The sequence below is a fragment of the Notothenia rossii genome (genome assembly GCF_949606895.1).
Source record: "Notothenia rossii genome assembly, chromosome: 5".
NCBI lineage: Eukaryota > Metazoa > Chordata > Actinopteri > Perciformes > Nototheniidae > Notothenia > Notothenia rossii.
In genome coordinates this window covers 81,660,898-81,679,285 of record NC_136903.1, presented here as the reverse complement: position 1 = coordinate 81,679,285, position 18,388 = coordinate 81,660,898, and the positions used below count along the sequence as shown (strand labels likewise).

Sequence of the window (18,388 nt, the reverse complement as noted above, 5' to 3'; positions counted from 1 at the left end):
CTTATTCAAACATAAAGGAATGAAATACCCATCAGCCAACTGCTACTTACGGATGAATACATCGGTAATCATCATATGTAATAATATCAATAAAATACATAAAGCAAAGACTGCAACAGTGCCCTCAGGAAATGTTTGATTTTTAACTTCATTAAAATACAATTTTTTCTGTATGGTTCAATGTTTACATTACAATAAACGATTGCTGAGAATAATTTTAAAACAATTTTTTCCATCAATTGAATAAGCAATTGTAATTTGACAGAAAGCAGCAGAGAGGCAGAACCAAGTACACTTTAATATAACTCAGTTATCGTGACATTCAACAGAGTTTACACGTATCTCCTTCCTATCGGGCAGCCCTAAATCAGAGCTTTATTAGAGTTTAGTTATGCTACTATTAAGGATATGCACACTCCCTTGGAAATTAAGCTTTAGTAGTTGTTTACATTTCATTAGACAAAAAAAGCAAACTTTGTAATTGTTAAAGGTGGAATAAACACCAGCAGTTCTACTAAGCACTCAAAGTCTAAAACTGTCAGAATAAAAGTGTAATTAATACATCTCTGGGTATTTGACCAGAACACTAAAACACCGGTTTGACGGCAAGCCTTATCTGCATGCCAGATGTAGAACGCCGTTTTGTTGCTAATGTTTCTTAAAGCAGAAGTGAATCATGTTTTGTCGTGGCCCTTGAGATTCCCATTTGGCCTCACACCACGCTTCAAGGTCACAGCGGCTTCTGTGGGCAGGCCATGCTTTGCGCCTCCACATCCTCTCTGTGTCCAATGTGGGAACGCTTGAGAGGCCCCTGGCATGCTCCGTGAGAAACCCCACAACGGGGCAGCAGACCAGGGTTTCACTGACTCACCGCTTTCACTCTCTGAAACAAGTGAGTTTTCTTCATCCCTCCAGCCTGATGGAACCGAAACATCATTACAGGCTTAATAACAGACACAGCGGTCACTCTCGCCTCTGTGATGTAGCCAGAATAGTAATCCCCGGCTTCTCTCCGTCTTTTCATCAACTCACCAGCCCGTGAATGAAGCCAACAGGAACACAAACCACAGCAGCGGGGAGCAGTATCCCTCAGAAAGGGAAGTCCAGAGGATTGTGGCTGTTGTATGTGGCACCGGGGACGTATAATCTGTGGTCTGTTTCGGGGCAGGAGTCCTCAGGCCCTGGGTTAGGCCTACTTCGGTCTCCCCGTGCAAAGAAGCATTCACAGTATTCCTGTTGCCCCACGCCCCCTCCCTGCTCAAGACATAGAAACAGTATTAATATGCCATGAATAGAGACAGACAGACAAGCATTATCTAGCGCTGCAGCAACTAGAGAAGCAGGATGCCTTGTAGAAAGCCAGAGGGAAATAGTTCTCTGCATGAATGCTGAAGTCCCCTTGACCACCGCCGCTGGTGTCATGTCAGCAAGACTTGTAGTGTTTGTGTGTTGGTTTTCCAGCTCACCCATTTGCCTAGGGGAGACATCCTCTTTGAATTATTAATAAGATGTGTTGATTCTTAAGAAATATCGCTTCCTGCAGTGGAAGTACGGTTACATTGGGATCTAGATAAAACGACACATTATGAACTGAGGAAACGGCAGCTAAGGACTCTCAGGATAAAGTATTTTCTTCCCCTGAGAGATCCCCTTTTGTGCAATCCGTTTTCATTTTTGAGCTATTCATTGATTCATGTCCGCGCAGTCGGAGAAGATACTCATTACCTCACCTCGGGTCACAGGTAAATATAAAACCATCGGTGAAATCCACAGACTTGAGTGGGAACTCTCCATATTAAATGACTACCTTGCATTGATCTAACGTCTTGGCCTTTGGTTGTCATGGAGATGTAATTGGACTTCCTTTATATTCTACCTATAAGTGTTCCTTTCACTGTGTGAATGAAATGGCATGGGAACAGCCCAGCCCTTTCAGCACCGTGTGATTGCACTCGTATGAGGTCTGCATTCGCCCACAGGCTGAGAAGAAACTCTTCAATGGTTGGTCGGGCTCACCACTTGAATGCACATTAAAGCATCGGGTTCTGCCCAGTGGTTGTGGTGAAGTTCAATATGTTGCTTTACATGATTAGATATGAGATTACACTACATTATCAGATTAGATTCCCTTTTATATAATGGCATATTCGTGTACATTTGTTCCCCGTGTATATCCAATTGTTAATTTTGTTGTGCGATGCTAAGAAACATTTTGCAAATGCTCTGGAAAACGAAACTTTAGGGACATTTTTTTCCTATCAGATAAATGGGTTATAATCTCAAAATTACATTGGAAGCTTGATAAAAATGTGTATCTGCATTAAAGCAAAACAATGTAACATATTTGTTTCTCCTACAATTACATTACATTTAGCTGACGCTTTTATCCAAAGCGACTTACAGTAAGTGCATTCAACCAAGAAGATACAAATTTGAAGAAAACGGAATCATATAAGTACATCAGGTTTCAGAGCCAATTCAATGAAAAACAATGTTTTGTTGTAAACATTACGCCATATATATTTACCATCTATGTCTGCTACTTCTTTACAATATCCGTTTGTATTATTTGCCAGAAATAAAGTGACAGAGCGTCTCTGAAAACCAGACATACCCCAGTTTATATTAAGATGTTATCCCATTGACACCAGTGTTTCTGCCAGACCAGGGCTGAGAGGGCGTCCACCTCGAGGGGGGAGGGGGGAGGGGGGGGGGGGGTTGTTTTGAATTTTATAGATACTGTCTCTTCACGTTAGTGAATCTGATCATTTGGCTCGGCTCTCTTAAAGCTCTCAAACGGCTCTTCATGTTACCACAGTTTACCACGGAGCCTCAGTTTCGCCGCTGCAAGGCTCTGGTACTCGCAGCTCACGCGCGTGCTCCACTAACCCCCCCCCCCCCCACACTCCCACTCCCACTCATCGCGTCCAAATCGAACACGTTCCGTGTTGTCCTGTAGCAGGCACCTTCGATGTCGGGGCAACGATCTTCAATACTCGAAAATAATCCCACCAGACTCCTTTGCCCCTCCAACAGAGGGATGTCCTCGTCCCGTTTTCTTTTCGTAATTTCAAGCGATAAAAACTCTCGATCTTCTCTCAAATTATTAATATTTTTGGGACGCCCTCGGCTCGCGTTCAGGGCGTCCCGAGCTGAATAAGGGCGTCAAATGACGGCAAGACGCCCCCCTGGCGGAAACGCTGATTGACACAAAACCTGGTAGCATCGTGAATTGTCTGTATTTATATAAGTCAGTTTTACACCTTTTATATTCAGTTGAACACGTATTAGGATTCATTTCCCAGGTAGTTAAGTGTCAACGTAGAATGAGGGATTAGCTTTGATGCTCTAGCTATGGTTATACAACACATAGTTTAGCGTACCTGATTTCACAGCCTGAAACATTCATGTTCAGTATGATTGTTGTTCTTCTCATATATCATTGTACTGGACACCTGCCAGCAATCAAAAATTCATATTTTCAAAGACAATGTTATAGAGTTTAGTTTATTGCTCAAAAAAACATCCCAATGTAGATCAGGACATTTCGATGATGGAAAGCAAACAATCGAAGAATCTTCAAAGCATTCAATACCGACTTTTTACACTTAACACTTTGTAATAACACTTTATTAATGTGTCATTTAAGTTGGCAATGTAGGTTTGGATACTGAAAGTTAGCATAATGACACATAAATAAAACGAGGCATGAAAAGGAAAGAAACCAGTCATTTTTGATTATCATCAAAGAGGAAGCACATTTCTGTGTTTTTATTCCCTGCAGTCAAACTATTGAGTTTGGTTGCTTGTTGCTCGTCAGAGTCTTAAGAAAGCTGTTGCAGTTTAGCACTTTGCCATTGGGTAGCTTCTCCCTGTGGATTGCTCTGTGTGCTCTTCGTTGTCTGAGAAATATTCACATGGTTGCACAACACAAGCCAAAAGTCAGGAGAGCGTGAGCGGCATGACTACCTTTTTATTTAAAGTACTTGCGCTTGCTAATAGATGGGCATGTACACGTTTCCTCTGCAGGGAATAACATGATGAAACTGTTCGATATTTGATCTCCTTTTTACTTGACTGTTTCACTACGTCTAGCGGGAGGCTGCAGTGAAAGAAAATACTCTTTAAACATAATAATAATAGAAAAGTAGGCATGTATTTATTCTTTTGAGAAGAAAGATATCTTGTCCGTACAACGAAACTGTGTATTAACCATCCACAACCCATGTGGAAGATTATTAGTTCTGATCAGGAGGCTAAACGAGAGTGTATCACTTGAACTGTTTTTTTTTTGTATAATAATGTAAATGCTCCAACCAAATAACTGGAAACGGTTTCTTTGGGATACCTCCTGCAGCTTCCATTATTTTAGTGTGAGTTACACCAACTGTCTCTTTTTATTAGAGGGCACTGACAGCAGAAAACTTAAAAGTGGCACAAATAGAAGCACTTGCCGAGTAACTCTTAAATTAATGATTTCACACACACACACACACACACACACACACACACACACACACACACACACACACACACACACACACACACACACACACACACACACACACACACACACACACACACACACACACACACACACACACACACACACACACACACACACACAGAGAGAGGATAGCTGCTGCTTCTCAGGAGGCCCAAAACACATTAAGACGTGTCTCCGGGGAGTTGTTCTTCGGGGTCTACGGTCTCTAGATAAAAAGCTCTCGGGCTCCTGCAGCATCTGTGAAGTGAAGGCTAGCAACAGCACCGGCTTATATCATTTACACCGACACAGCGACACGTCATCCAGCCTCCAAGGGTGGCCTGCAGAAACAATGAGTCATGCTTTATGAAGAAAAGGTTAACGGAAGAAAAAAAAGCTTGTGGATGTGATCATGCCTACCTTAAACCATCATTTCAAATTTGAAAGTGAATACCTTTTATATATTTACACTTACACAAAAACAACCCCTGAGTTTGACATTATAGCTGAGTCACTTATTTGAATGAGCAGGTTAAAGGTAGTTGAGGTAAGGGTTTCCTGACACTCACAGGTAGAATTTAAAATAATGAATATTATATGAATTTCAAATTGTAAACGTTTACCTTTAACATATCTAATAACAAATAAAAAGCCAAGTGTGTGTAAAGGTTTTACTTCTTTGGCATGTGCATGACATAAGAGCTACCACAATAATGTATCTATATGAATTTATCAAATTAATCAGTATTGAAAATAATAATTGGTTGCAGGCCTATAGACAATGAACAGCAAGCTTTAAGGTTAGGGACACTTGTGAACCTTTTGTCAAATTTAAGAATAATGTCTTCAAATGGCACTGAAGCACAAAATAAAGTTAACAAAAGTATAAAAAGGCATTGGTAACCTTTTAAGAATTGTATCGCCTGGATTTTTGTATTTATTGTTTCTGTAGACATGAATCGATTTTTGGAAGCAGACATTTAGCCTGCATTTGCTGGCAAGCCTCCGCTGGCCAAATGGTCACATAGTGAGAGAGGGATAACAACAATTGGATTTGTAGGTTAATGGCATCCTCATTGACAAAATAAGTTGCCCCATTTCAGACTGCAGTCATTGCCAAACAGTGCTGAAACCAGAGTGTAAATACTGCAATGAATGAGCTTAGTTCAAATCACCAGAGGATTGGCAACTGGCACTATTAGAGCTTTTAGCGCCCAATTTATCCCCTGCCCACTGATGCAATAATCCCTGATGTGAAGCATCAGTTTGTGTGCGGTCGAGCTGCGGTGCTGTAGAGTGTCTGTAAACGGCAGCAGACGGCTGGATTATTACTCCAGGGGCAGGACCGTGGGATTAGGTGGAGGGATTATCACAGTTCAGTGATGGAGACAACAACCTTCTTTGCCTCGGTTATTTCATAAAATAATGAAAATGAGAAAGAATGACCACCCATTCGCCTTCAGGCTTTCTCCACGTCTGTCTCTCCCATATATCTGAGGGTTAAGAGCTTCCTAAATGCTGATTCACTGTTTCTGCAGGAATTAAGATGCAACACTAATTCTGTTTTGGTCATGCTCCTGGTGATGAATGAGTCACATTAAACATTTAACACATTTTTAAGATGAAACACTGTTGGCGATGTTGCAGAGAGAGAAAAGGTGGGGGATAGGGTTGAATTCAGTATGAGAAATAGGATTTCTTTCTTTGCATTTCCATTCATTCTAATATTAACTCATGACAGGCCTCGGTCTATTTATTCATAAAACCCTTAAAGGTCACCTATTATTCAAAATCCACTTTTCCATGTCTTTCATACATTAACATGTGTCCCCTCTGTGGAAAGAGATTCTGAAAGCTTCAGGAAAAAAGATTCACTAACCCTAACCGTGATCCGTTTATATCAAAACGTGTCTGAAAATGAGCTGATCAGATTTTGTCCACTTTATAATGTCATTATGTTTTGGCTTGTGTAACCATTAGCCAATCATCAACCAAGGTAACCCCCCCCCCCCCCCCCTTATCACCTGAATCTCATCCTAGAGCACCATTGTGTTCTTTTTAACCAAATCTCTCTCAGAGGGGCGTGGGGAGGGGCTCCTTATTTTCATCTAAAGTAACAGACAGAGAATCAGCACTTTGGAAACAGGGCTGAAACAGAGCGGATTATGGGATGCTGCAATGATCTGTTTGGTGTTTCGAGCCAAACACTTCAGAGACATGCTTTGTATATATTTGAGACATATAATAATAGTAAAACAGTATCATAGGGGACCTTTAAAGGCAACTTTCCATCATATATCCCTAAAACTGGACCCGGTGTCCTCATTTAACTTGTTTAAGTGATTGTTAGTTTTGTGTGTGTATTTATCCTATTTTAATTAAAATGATCCTAAACTACATAACATTTGTATTTCTTTACATTTTTTAAAACGAATATGCCATTGATAAAGCACTTACTCATCACTGTACACCAGGGCAGGTCTGCCTTCACTTACTGTTCGGAGGCTCAGTCATTGGTACATGTTCATCTATAAAGCCATGTTGGGTAAACTACCATCCTATATCTGCTCTCTGGTCTCTCAGAGTCTCACAAGTAGCTATTGCCGAAGATCCCAGGATGTGTTTTTATTCCATGTGCCAAGTGCTAGGACTGATTTAGGTACTAAAGCTTTTATGTGCGCAGCTCCTCTAGCTTGGAACACTCTGCAAAGAAATTGGAAACTGAGCATTTTGGTTCCCCTGCATCATTTTAAAGCTGGGTTGGATGAAATGATATTTGATAGTCTTGGTACTTGTCATTATGAATAGGTTTGTAAATTGTACCCCTGTAAATTATGTTGTATGACCTCCTATTTAGTTTTCTTTTGTATTTCTGTTTACATGTGTGTTACAATGTGCTGCAGGTCTCCCTTGAAAAAGAGATTGTTGATCTCAATGGGATTTCTCCTGGATAAATAAAGGCTACAAACAATAGATGATTCCTTAAAGGGGACCTATCATGCAAAATGCACTTTTGTACGTCTTTTATACATGAATTTGTGTCCCCGGTGTTGTCAGAAAACACAACCCTCTCTATTTTCCTCCATACCCAAATCTCTTAAAAAGGGGCTGCAACGGATCTGATACAGACTGATCCAGATTTGAACACTTCTATGACGTCAGTAAAGTGGCGGTACGGCTATTGTTCAATTCTCCACCTATCAGGGGAATGAGAGGTTGGGCCACGGCCGGCCATTGCCGCTCGAAAGCGCTGGAGAAACTGTTGTACATATGCCAGGCCTGTAAGTGGCGCTGTAGTCTGCCACAAAAGCAGCGAAGAAGATTTCCCTTGCATGGTTGCCATGGTTGCCCTTCTGTTTATTCTCCGCTGTGGCTCTTTTTCTCCCTCCCCGAGGCAAGCGTTTGCGCCTCCTGCTTTAAAACAAATGAATAATGACTCTATATAATCATAAGTAAGGGATAATGTGTAGCGAAGCGGTCATTATGGGGAAAAGAACACCGACAGGCTGATCAGGAGCCCGACGCGAAGCGGAGGGATCTAGATCGGCATGAAGGCACATTATGTAATGTGTACATTAAGTGTACATTATGTGTCGCCGTTTGATGTCTATGTCTGGACCGCTGCGTAAAAAGGAGGGTTTCTGCCCCATTACTTCTCTTCTTACTTCTATAAGAATAAAACACGGAGGACGGAGATCTCTTTTTGTCCCCCTCTTCTCCCCGCTGCAGCCTAGCAGCTGATCTCAAAGCATGCTCCCCTCTCCTACAGGGGGGCGTGCTCAGCTGCAGCTCACAGAATCAGCCCCTGCATAAACAGCGCTGGAAAGAGCAAATAGAGCGAAATGAGGCTAAAATGCAGGATCTGTTTGGTATTTTGAAAAAAAAAACTATATTTATATACTTTATATAGGTATGGCCCTACAATATATTGTTCAAATATAGCATGATAGGTCCACTTTAAGTTTTAAATAATTGTTGAGTTAATTAATTTAAACCATTTTTTTAAATAAAAACATCTTATGGGCATATGAGTATGGTTTGATTCTTCTAGAAGTTGCCAGATGATATTAATAAAAACATTTTTAGGGAAAATACTTGGCATACTACAATTTGTAGTTTCTGAACAGGCCTCATATTTCTGTCTGTGTCTCAAAATAAAGCTGTCCTACATTATTCATCTTGATACTGATCTTGCAAAAACATTCAGCTAGGATTTAGTAAATAAATCTTATATTTTCAGACTGTCAAAGCAAAACAAAATAATGACGTCTTCTGTTTTTCTTCTAGGACCCCGCTGTGCGAATGAGTGATTGATGCCAACTTCGCTTCTTCAGGTAAACCAGCATTCGTCACACACAGGCTAATGTTATGCAAGTATTTCATTTCAAATGTTAGAGTATTACCTTCCTAAAATGAGCATGTGGGATTAGGATTGGAGAATTGAATAAATACATAGGGGATTATAATGCACATAAATCCTGACTCTATCATAACAACACGACATGGCCCTCGTAACCAGTGTTATTGAACTTAATGAGATTTGTTCCTGTGTCTGACCCTCTTGTCCCTTTTGTTGTTCACCCTCCATGTAGGGCAGAATGGGTGTGTGTCCCCTGCTCCTGCTGCTCGCTCTCGCCCTCGGGGCCTCAGCCCAGGATCATGTTCCCATCACAAGTAAGAACCACTTAACCGAAATCTAGGGATGTCCCGATCACCTTTTTTTGCTCCCGATCCGATTCCGATCATTTGATTTTGACAATTTGCCGATACTGATCTTTCCCGATCCGATCTTTATGCAATGCATTAAGAGAAAAAAAAAAGAAGAAAAAAAGCATTCAAGTTGTCCCTTAAGGTTATTTTTTTTAATTTAAATTGGATATTCTATCCAACATGGATATAGCTTCTTTTTTTCACAGCAGCATTGGATCAGTTCAGTTGTGCAGCATTGGATCAAAACAAAATAAAGCTTATCAGTACTCGTTAGCTTACTGCTACAATTAGACACTGCGCCCACTCTGTTGCCAGATTTGAGAGAAATAAGCAACCAGGTCTATGAAAACAAGCCCCAAAGAAGCAACACATACATGATGTTGTGTAATTTGAAACCAAAACTAAGGCCTCAGGATGACTTTAAGACTTGAACATGGTCATTTTTGTTTTGTAACATTGAATAAAAAAAAATATAAAAAGTATTTTAAAAAAAATACAAAAATCCCGATCCCCGATTTTTTTCTCCCGATTCCGATCTTTTGAAAATCACGTGATCGGCTCCGATCCCCGATCACGTGATCGGATCGGGACATCTCAATCCCTTTACTCACAATTGCAAGGATTGAATTAAGAAACTTAAATGCTCTTCTTTTTTCTTCATTATAATTTCCAGATCCTCCAAGTATCACTGCCAAACCCACAGACCCCCTTGCCGCTCCCTCCCTCAACTTCACAGTGGCACACACACAAGCCCCCACAGGCCCACCCACAACGCTCGCCCCCACAGTCATCCCGGTGACGACAATAATAACAACAACAGAAGAAACAACCACAGGCCCACCAGCTGGTGAGGAGGATGTACAACTGCCGGGTCCGAGTGCCACCGCGCTGTTACCGATCCCCGCCCCCTCACCTCCGGCTCCAACCGATGCCCCCGCGGCACCACCGAGCACCGAGGCCCCCCCTCCTCCCATCCCGGCGGGGGGAGACAACGAGACCACGGTATTCACTCCAGAAACCCCAACTCCAGATTATGACAATGAGGATATATTCAATTTGGAGCCGGAGACCACCACAGAACCTGGGATGGGGTTCACCTCAGACAGCAGCCCACATGGTGAGTGTATACTCAGGGGGCTCAGTTTATTTCATGTGAGAGAACATAATATACTCTTAAGAGACAGATTACCCCAAAATTAAAAGAATACATATTGTTCTTATTGCCTGTAGTGCCTTTGTTTAATCTAACCTAGTCTTGTTTAAGCTTCAGAGTATTAAAGATATCAACTGCAGGGATTTCTGCCTTCGCTAAATGACGTTTGCTTGTGGTGCATCAAAAACACATTTGAATGACTCAGAAATCATGACACATTAGCTCAACATAATCCTTGTTGTGAGCAGCTTCATGTAGGAACTATTTTATTTCTACCGAACTACACCTCCAAATGTATCGCTGCGAAGAAGGAAGCATGCATCTGGATGAGAGACTCACTTGAGTTCACCTGAGCTAGCCGACGTAACAGCTCAGTTGACGAGGAGCTTGTTCATTTCTACATCTTCAATGTTACATCAAGAATCTTGTCCTTGACTAGATGCATGTAATACAGTTGGCATGTGCAGTTCGGCAAGGAGAAAATAGTTCCTCCATGAAACTATTCACAAAAAGCCTTTGGATTTTCTCGACTAACCAGGTCATGATTTCTTTAAAGAGACATTGCTTTAAGCCCCGGCCACACTAGGACGATAACGCAAACGAACCGCAATCGTTATCAAAAAAGTCTTCCGTCCACACGCAACAGGCACCAGAAACGTGTGCGTTCACACGAGACCGCTCGAAAGCGCTGGAGACGCTGTAGTACATATGCCAGGCCTATAAGTGGCGCTGTAGTCCTGCCACAAAAGCAGCGAAGAAGACTTCCCACCATGGTTGCCATGGTTGCCATGGTTGCCCTTCTGTTTATTCTCCGCTCTGGCTCTTTTTCTCCCTCCTGACGCAAGCGCTGTAAATCTCTCCAGTTTGCCACCAGCAGATGAAAAACACCCACCTTTCCGCCTCTTCCAAGGAACGAGGGGACCGTGCGGCAGAGTTTCAGTTAGATTTTTTTCCGCCGGTCAACATGTCCGTTAAAGTTTAAATCGTTTAAACCGGTCAAAGGTCTTCTTCGTTGTTTATTGAGCTTTAAAACAAATGAATAACGACTCTATATAATAATATAAGAATAAAAAGCGGAGCCTCTCTTTTCCTCGCCCTCTTCTGAGAGCCCAGCAACTGATCTCTGAGCAGGAGAGGCGGGGCTATTGCGTTATCGTTATCAGGACATGATCGTATAGGCTTAACCATGGAGCCGTTTGCCCCCCCAGTGCGTTTAGTTTGCAGATCTACCCACCTTGGGACCCGTTGGGATCGTTATCTGCGTTTCCATGTCGGCTTTGTGTGGCCGAACCGTCGATCCAGTGGCGAGCTGCCTGTCCTAAGCCTTAGGCCCTCACTTAGGCCCTAAGGTATTCTAAAAAATAATATTTGAAAATGTAAAAAAAAAAAACATTTTTTTTAAAATATATATTTTTTATATTTTTTTGTTGTTACATTTTTCATTAGTTTTACCAAAATAACTTGATTTAATTGTATTTAAAATAACATTTCCAAAGAAATAAATCCTTCGAATCTGCCTGTTCAGTTTCTGTTGGAATGTGAAGGGTTAAATGCCGTGTCTGCGAGTTACTGTGAAGACGGAAGGGCTTGTTGGTCCCTCTCTACAATCATTCACAGAGGGCCAGCTATAGTAACTCAATGAGAGAGTAATGTCAAACGACAGTACAATTGACCAATCATATCTTCCCTCTAAATGGGCGGGCTTTATTTTCGCGGACTTTATGACAAGTTCCGCCCGATGTGAGGTCTATGCAAGTGGTGCAGTGACGCGTCCTTAAACCCGGAAGTAAGCTGCGCTCGGATTCCCTCGACAGAAAGAAATGGGATTTCTCCATAGGATTTTGGAAAATAGTTCGAAATAAGGTCTGTTGAAAACGAACCTGTTAGATAAATGCACGTTTTGTTCAGCCGGATAATATCCACATGTCTACCTTACTTTTATTATTTTCGAATCATAAATCTAATCGATAGATTTATGATCGATAGATTTATGATTAGCATAAATTCGTTCATGATGGCTCACTTCAGTGATAGTGATGACATCGTTGCGAAATTATTAACCGAGTCATTTTCAAGATTGAGTTACAATGATAAACTGGAGTGGCAAAGGATCAGCTGAATGACCCGCAAATGCTTCATCCAAAAGGACAGGAGGATGGACTTTGTGTTTAAAGAGCAACTTCCAGGTTAAAGACACCTGTGAATAAATGTGTAGGAAAATGATGAATACACTAGATTTTCAAAAAAAGATATAGACATATACACTACAGTGACATCTGGCATCGTTTTTGTAAGAAATGTTCACTTCCGCATAAAAAAGCCTCGGCACGTGACCTCCCGCGTGTGACGTAACACGGGGGACACAAGGGGGAGAGCGGCCGGTGTAGCGTATTAATAAACATGGATCCCAATGCTAGTTTGGACACAGAAGACACAGAAGAAGTTGAACATGAATATTCTAATGCATATGACGGACCACAACCTTATAATTATGAGCCTGCTAGGCGTCCAAGAGACCAGGAGCAGCCAAGGATTAGAAGAAATAACGGCCATCGGAGAGAAATTGAGCTGTGGTGTGAGGAGAACCAGTGGATAACTGGGCAGCTATCTTGGTGAGTGACCGGCGTTAGCTACAGAATGCTAGCTAACGTCACATAACAACATTGTAAAGTTAGCTATCATATATCAGGCTATAACTAAAGTAGCATTGATAATATAGTAACGTTACTGGCAGGAGAGTTGATACTGATCCATAACAGAAACTAATGCGCAAGTATCAGCCGTATCTCTCGTTACCTAATGCAACTCCACACTACGGTGCTGTGTACCGGAGGAGAGACGCGAGATACGGCTGATACTTGACGATCTGGCGGAGAAAGGTTGTGGAGCCTCCGTTGATATGCCGTTGTAAATGGCTTGATGGAAAGCAGGTGTGTAGTCGGGGAGGGTGCACAGCTGATTGCAGCAGGTGAATGGAGGTTGAGCCGGGAGCCAGGAGTGACAGCCACCACGCACACACAAACAACACAGACAGGGGGAAACAAACAAACACAAAGGAGACGGCTGGAGCAGTACAGCCACCACAGCGTTACCTAATGCAACTCCACACTATGTCTTACGGTGCCGTGTACCGGAGGGGAGAGAGAGCGAGAGCAGCGAAGGGAGGGGGAAAGAGAAGTAATACGGTTTCCTGATAAAGCTGTGGAGAGTATGTGCTGCAGGGAGGTGGATGCGCACAACGCACCCAGGAACGAACGCTAGCTCCGGTCCTTTTTACTGTGGACTCGATGTCCTGACAGGCTGGTATTTGTGCAACCTGCACAAACACAATACTGCACCATGATTACAAATGGTGAAATACAATGTGAAAATACCAGCTCCTTAAAACACAACCGCTCTACTCAACGCAACTCTACTATACCCGCGGTCAGAGAGCGGAGATGTGTCCCCTGTCTGATGTAATATGACGCGTTTGACGTATGACCTTAAAAAAAAGCCGTTTTTTAGAGCAGAGCTAGAAATTGCTCCTTTCCCTCTGAATTCCTGCACTTATGTCTCGTAAAACATATCAAATCCTACATTCACTTTTTTAATTATAATTTTCAAGCAAGTTTAAGCATAAAATGTAGAAAAAATAAAAACCTGCGAGATACTCTTTAAGTTATTTGATCATCAAAGGTAGGCCTAAGTCATTTTCAATGTGAGCCGCCGTGCCGACTTAATTCATTTGTAATTGTTACTTGGCTGTGGGTGCCCTGTCATGATAGGTGTTTATATAAATGGTATTGTTTTGTGTGGTAGAGGGTCGCTGTCATTGATGCGTTTTGCACCCCGGGCCGCTGTTTTGATATTCCGCTGAAGTATACGCTGTGACGTAATATCTCTTCTTTTTAAGAGGGAAGGGGGGGGGGGGGGGGGGGTCAGAGGGCCTAGGTATAAAAGTCACGGCTCGCCACTGCGTCTATCTGATAGTGAACTGTAGCAGATATGGCCGTTATCGTCCTCGTGTGGCCGGGGCTTAAGAATTGTTTTTAAATGTCTACAACCAATATCTCCAACACTGCACACAAACCATTATAATTGAACACTACATGTAAGAGGACTAGAATCATGCAGCACCTTTCCCTAATCATAAAAGGACAAATCATATACACAGACAGAGATAGACAGTAATCCACCAATTTAAGCCTCAATAGACCAGAACATCGTGAAGCGAAAAGACATGTCGAGTTGTGATCAGAGAGGCTATGACTCATCTTTATCTTGAATGGAAAAACACTCCCACTGACCATGGTGTGGGTACTGCAATCACACAGTTGCCATTCTCACATTAAGTTAAGTTGTTCTGAGTCATTCAGAGAAGTGAGAGGAATCACCAGGGCTGTTGTGTTGTACCCAGGTATTTCTGGATTGTGTCATGATAAGATTTGTCTTGGTTTGCTGGAAAAACTACACAAACAAGCTTGTTGACTCTTCTTGTAGTGGTTGTTTTTAACCAAGTTGTTTGTCACTGGTAGATCAGCTGTGTATAACCGCCTCAGGGAGGTTTTTTCTTCCTTTGAGCAAACTATAAAGATGGCTGGGAGGTCATTCAATGTATGCTTATGTGTCACTTCTAAATGTAGCTAGAAATCTCAACACCTTTTGGATGCATTCAAGCATGTATTTAGAGCTGTCACTTGTCGTCACATCATTCGAGACACATTATACGTGTGAATAGGGCTTAACTAAAGCAGAAGAACTCTAAAGGTTAAGGGAAGCAACAAGGAAACAGGGCTTAGTGGGATATATATAAACATCACAGATTGATGGTGGACTGTAGAACCACATAAGCGTGTCATCTAGCTATGTGTTATTCATGCAGCCTGGAAGCAGCAGCAGCAGCTACGAAGAGCAAGCATTTGAGCTTTCTGGTCAAGAGTCCACCGTTAATATTTGAGATAGTTGGACACGTTCCTGCTTTTAGACTCCTTTTGTAGCAGCGCTGGAAATATCCTGACGTGACATACCTGCATTTTAGCAGCCGTCCTCATAAATCAAAGATCCACCAAACCAAACCAGACACAAAAAGCCAAAAGCTGTTATTTTAAAGTTAAAACCGTGTTGAAGAAGGATGTCTATGTATAGTCCTGAAATGCTGCGTTTGAGTTTAGGTTTTAACATTGCAAGGCAGGGCATATTGCACCTTTCAATACAAGCGACTCAAAGTGCTTTACAAAAATAAAAGGCATTAAGAAATTAGTTATTCAAACACTGAAGCAAAAGAACATTCTTGATGCTTCAAAAACTCCTTTCAGCAGCTTTATGTTGGGATGCTGCCCATCCCTGTGAGTGAAACATGACCCACAACTTTGCCTTTACATTCATTATTCATTACGTGATTGTAAAGAAATACGCAGATCACTACCCGATGTGACAGGTTGATTTGGAGAATGTTTTTCATCCTCCAGTACAAAAACAGCAGGTATGTTCTGAGTTATCCTGCTGTTGGTTGTATATGATTTGAATTTAGGGATGTACTAATTATTTCTTCTTTTTTTTTTATTCAATAAATAATAATTACCTTGTGGCTAATACTGATAATATGATTAATAGTTTCACATTTGTGTTAAATAAAAATAAGACTGTAACCTGTAGTTTATGCATGCCTAACGGTAAGAACAGCTAAGATGTGTTTTTTTTAATATTCAATAGCTCCGACCTAACCAAACATAAGTGACGCATCGTTTATTGTTGGCACAGCGAAAAAATGTCTGACTCGTCAACATTCACAGATGAGCACTGTTAATATTCTCTGTCCATTATTTATCATAATCACCTCATGTTTCCTAGGTGTTATTGTCTATTGTCCCCCATTGGCTGCCTTGTATGGAGAGCTGTTCTAGATGGCCCTAGATCCGTCAAGGCTGTGTCGATTCATACATGATACCCACCGCCTGTTGTTGTGCTCCTGCTCTGTTCAATGTACACATTGTCCGAGCGTGAACGCTGAAAAGTCCTGGGAATTCTGCCTGAAAATGCAACACAACTGGGCGGCGTTCCAAACTACTTTCCCCCAGAAAGTGCACATGGAGCATGAAGTCGAATGATGCATTCTTTGCAGCACATTTTGTGTGTAGCGTTAAGAGCTTTCTTGAATTGTGAGTCCGCCCATGGAACAGCTGATTTAGTCATTGCATTGTCACCACCACGGTGCAGTTTTCTAGAAATATCTCTTCTTTTGTTTTGTGTCTTACAGGCTAGGCATCAGCACGCACACAGGGGCCAGCTTTTTGTGCACCAAACTCCTGTTGTTGTCCAGGCCAATCTCATGTCTTTTGTGTTAACTGCAGCAGTGAAAGGTCACCAGGAAGACTATAGGATTATCTTCAACTCACGCGCATGGTGGAAACCTAAACCAATTGGTCAGCTATTGTAATCTACAGGAGGCTTCACAAAGAATAGATAACTCGGCCCATGTAATATTTAATTTGTAGTGTTAAGCCTGTGTGACCACGGTGCTTTTTCACCAGACAGCAGCACCACATGCTTTTCTGAAAGTGTGAAATATTCACACTCTGAATTATTCATACAGGATCCACCACAAACATCCTATATATTCTAGCATTTATTTTACCGCGGCCCTATGTCTGCTGTCATCTTTGGTATAACCATTTATAGAAGCCGAGGCTCAACCCCCCTCTGGTTAAACTGTGATTTATCTGTTCACTCAAAAAGGACTTCACATGTCCATTTGTGTTTCTTTTTCTTCGGAAAGTCAATGAAATATTAACATGGATAACCGTTGTGGAAAGGAGCGATGCAGCTGGGGTTATAAGGGGCAAAGATCACTTTATAACTTCGCCTAGTTGTTTTTACTCGCTTTCTAACATGTAACCAAGTTGTATCTGTCCTGTGTACGACTTTTAAAATGTAAGCCATTATAAAATCCCTTTAGCTATATGTTGCATTAAACATAAAGCCACACCAGCAGCTCTGTTTGCCTAGCTTAGCATAGCAACTGAAAATGTGCAACATGCTAGCTTTGCTCTGATCAAATTCTAACAAAATTTACAAAACGGCACCTTTTTTAAGTTCACTAATGAACAAGTTGTCTCTTGTTCTGCTGAGGTTTCATACAGTATGCTGGACTCTTTCCTGGCTGCTTCAGTGACTTTTGCACATATTTATAAAAACAGTAAAATTGTAGTTAAATTACTTGTCTATGTTCTATTTATATTTAATCATTTCTTGATAAAACTATCGTTTAACTAATTTAACATCAACATTTAGCCACTCGTGTGGAATATTGTGATAAGAGAATCATTTGGTAATGGCAAAAGAATTTGGCATCTGTGTCAAACCAAAACACTGACTCACCTCAAGCCTCAAGTATTGAAACACCCTTTTTAATTTATTTTTTTTTTTTATCAAAAGTAGCATTGTACAAACCATTTATTCTCCCTTCTCCTTCTCTCGTGTCTGCTGTAGATAACAACCAGTCTGATGACATGCCCATCATAGCCGTCATGGTGGCCCTGTCCTCCCTGCTGGTTATCATCTTCATCATCATCATCCTCTACATGCTCAGGTTGGTGGGTGATGTTACACACTGACTGCACACAAGCTGCAGACTGTGGCGAAGGCCTAAGGTGCTCCTGTTGCCATGGCAATGACCTGATTGGCATTCAGCTGTGAGGCTTGAAAGCAATGTGTGTGTAAGATATAGTGTTTGTGTGTGTATGTGTGTGTCTATTAATATGATGTGTGATGATCGACAGGTTTAAGAAGTACAAGCAGGCGGGAAGCCATTCGAACTCCTTCAGACTGACCAATGGTAGATCAGATGAAGCAGGTAAATCACATGCATGACCGTGTGCTTTGTATGTGTCTGCAGATGTTTGTCACTGAGCATTTATTGGTTAGTTTTGTCCAAATATGTACAGCCGACTTGACCAAACTTGCTCCCCTGACTAGTTTCTGATAAGACTTCATTGATTTTCTTGCTAAAGATAACATGTCAGCGTCTTTTGTTCGCTGTGATTACCTAACCATCAGGG

At 41.7% G+C, this 18,388-nt stretch overlaps 1 protein-coding gene across 1 annotated transcript in view; it reads left to right on the top strand.

Moving 5' to 3' along the window:
• ptpra (protein tyrosine phosphatase receptor type A) overlaps positions 1-18,388 on the top strand; it is a 32,525-nt gene that overhangs the window by 3,472 nt on the left and 10,665 nt on the right. Inside the window, exons 2-6 of the mRNA XM_079680582.1 lie at positions 8,774-8,820; positions 9,079-9,160; positions 9,870-10,313; positions 17,820-17,919; positions 18,110-18,179. Coding sequence (XP_079536708.1) covers positions 8,800-8,820; positions 9,079-9,160; positions 9,870-10,313; positions 17,820-17,919; positions 18,110-18,179 — 717 coding nt within the window. The 5' untranslated portion in view covers positions 8,774-8,799. The remainder of the gene's footprint in view (positions 1-8,773; positions 8,821-9,078; positions 9,161-9,869; positions 10,314-17,819; positions 17,920-18,109; positions 18,180-18,388) is intronic.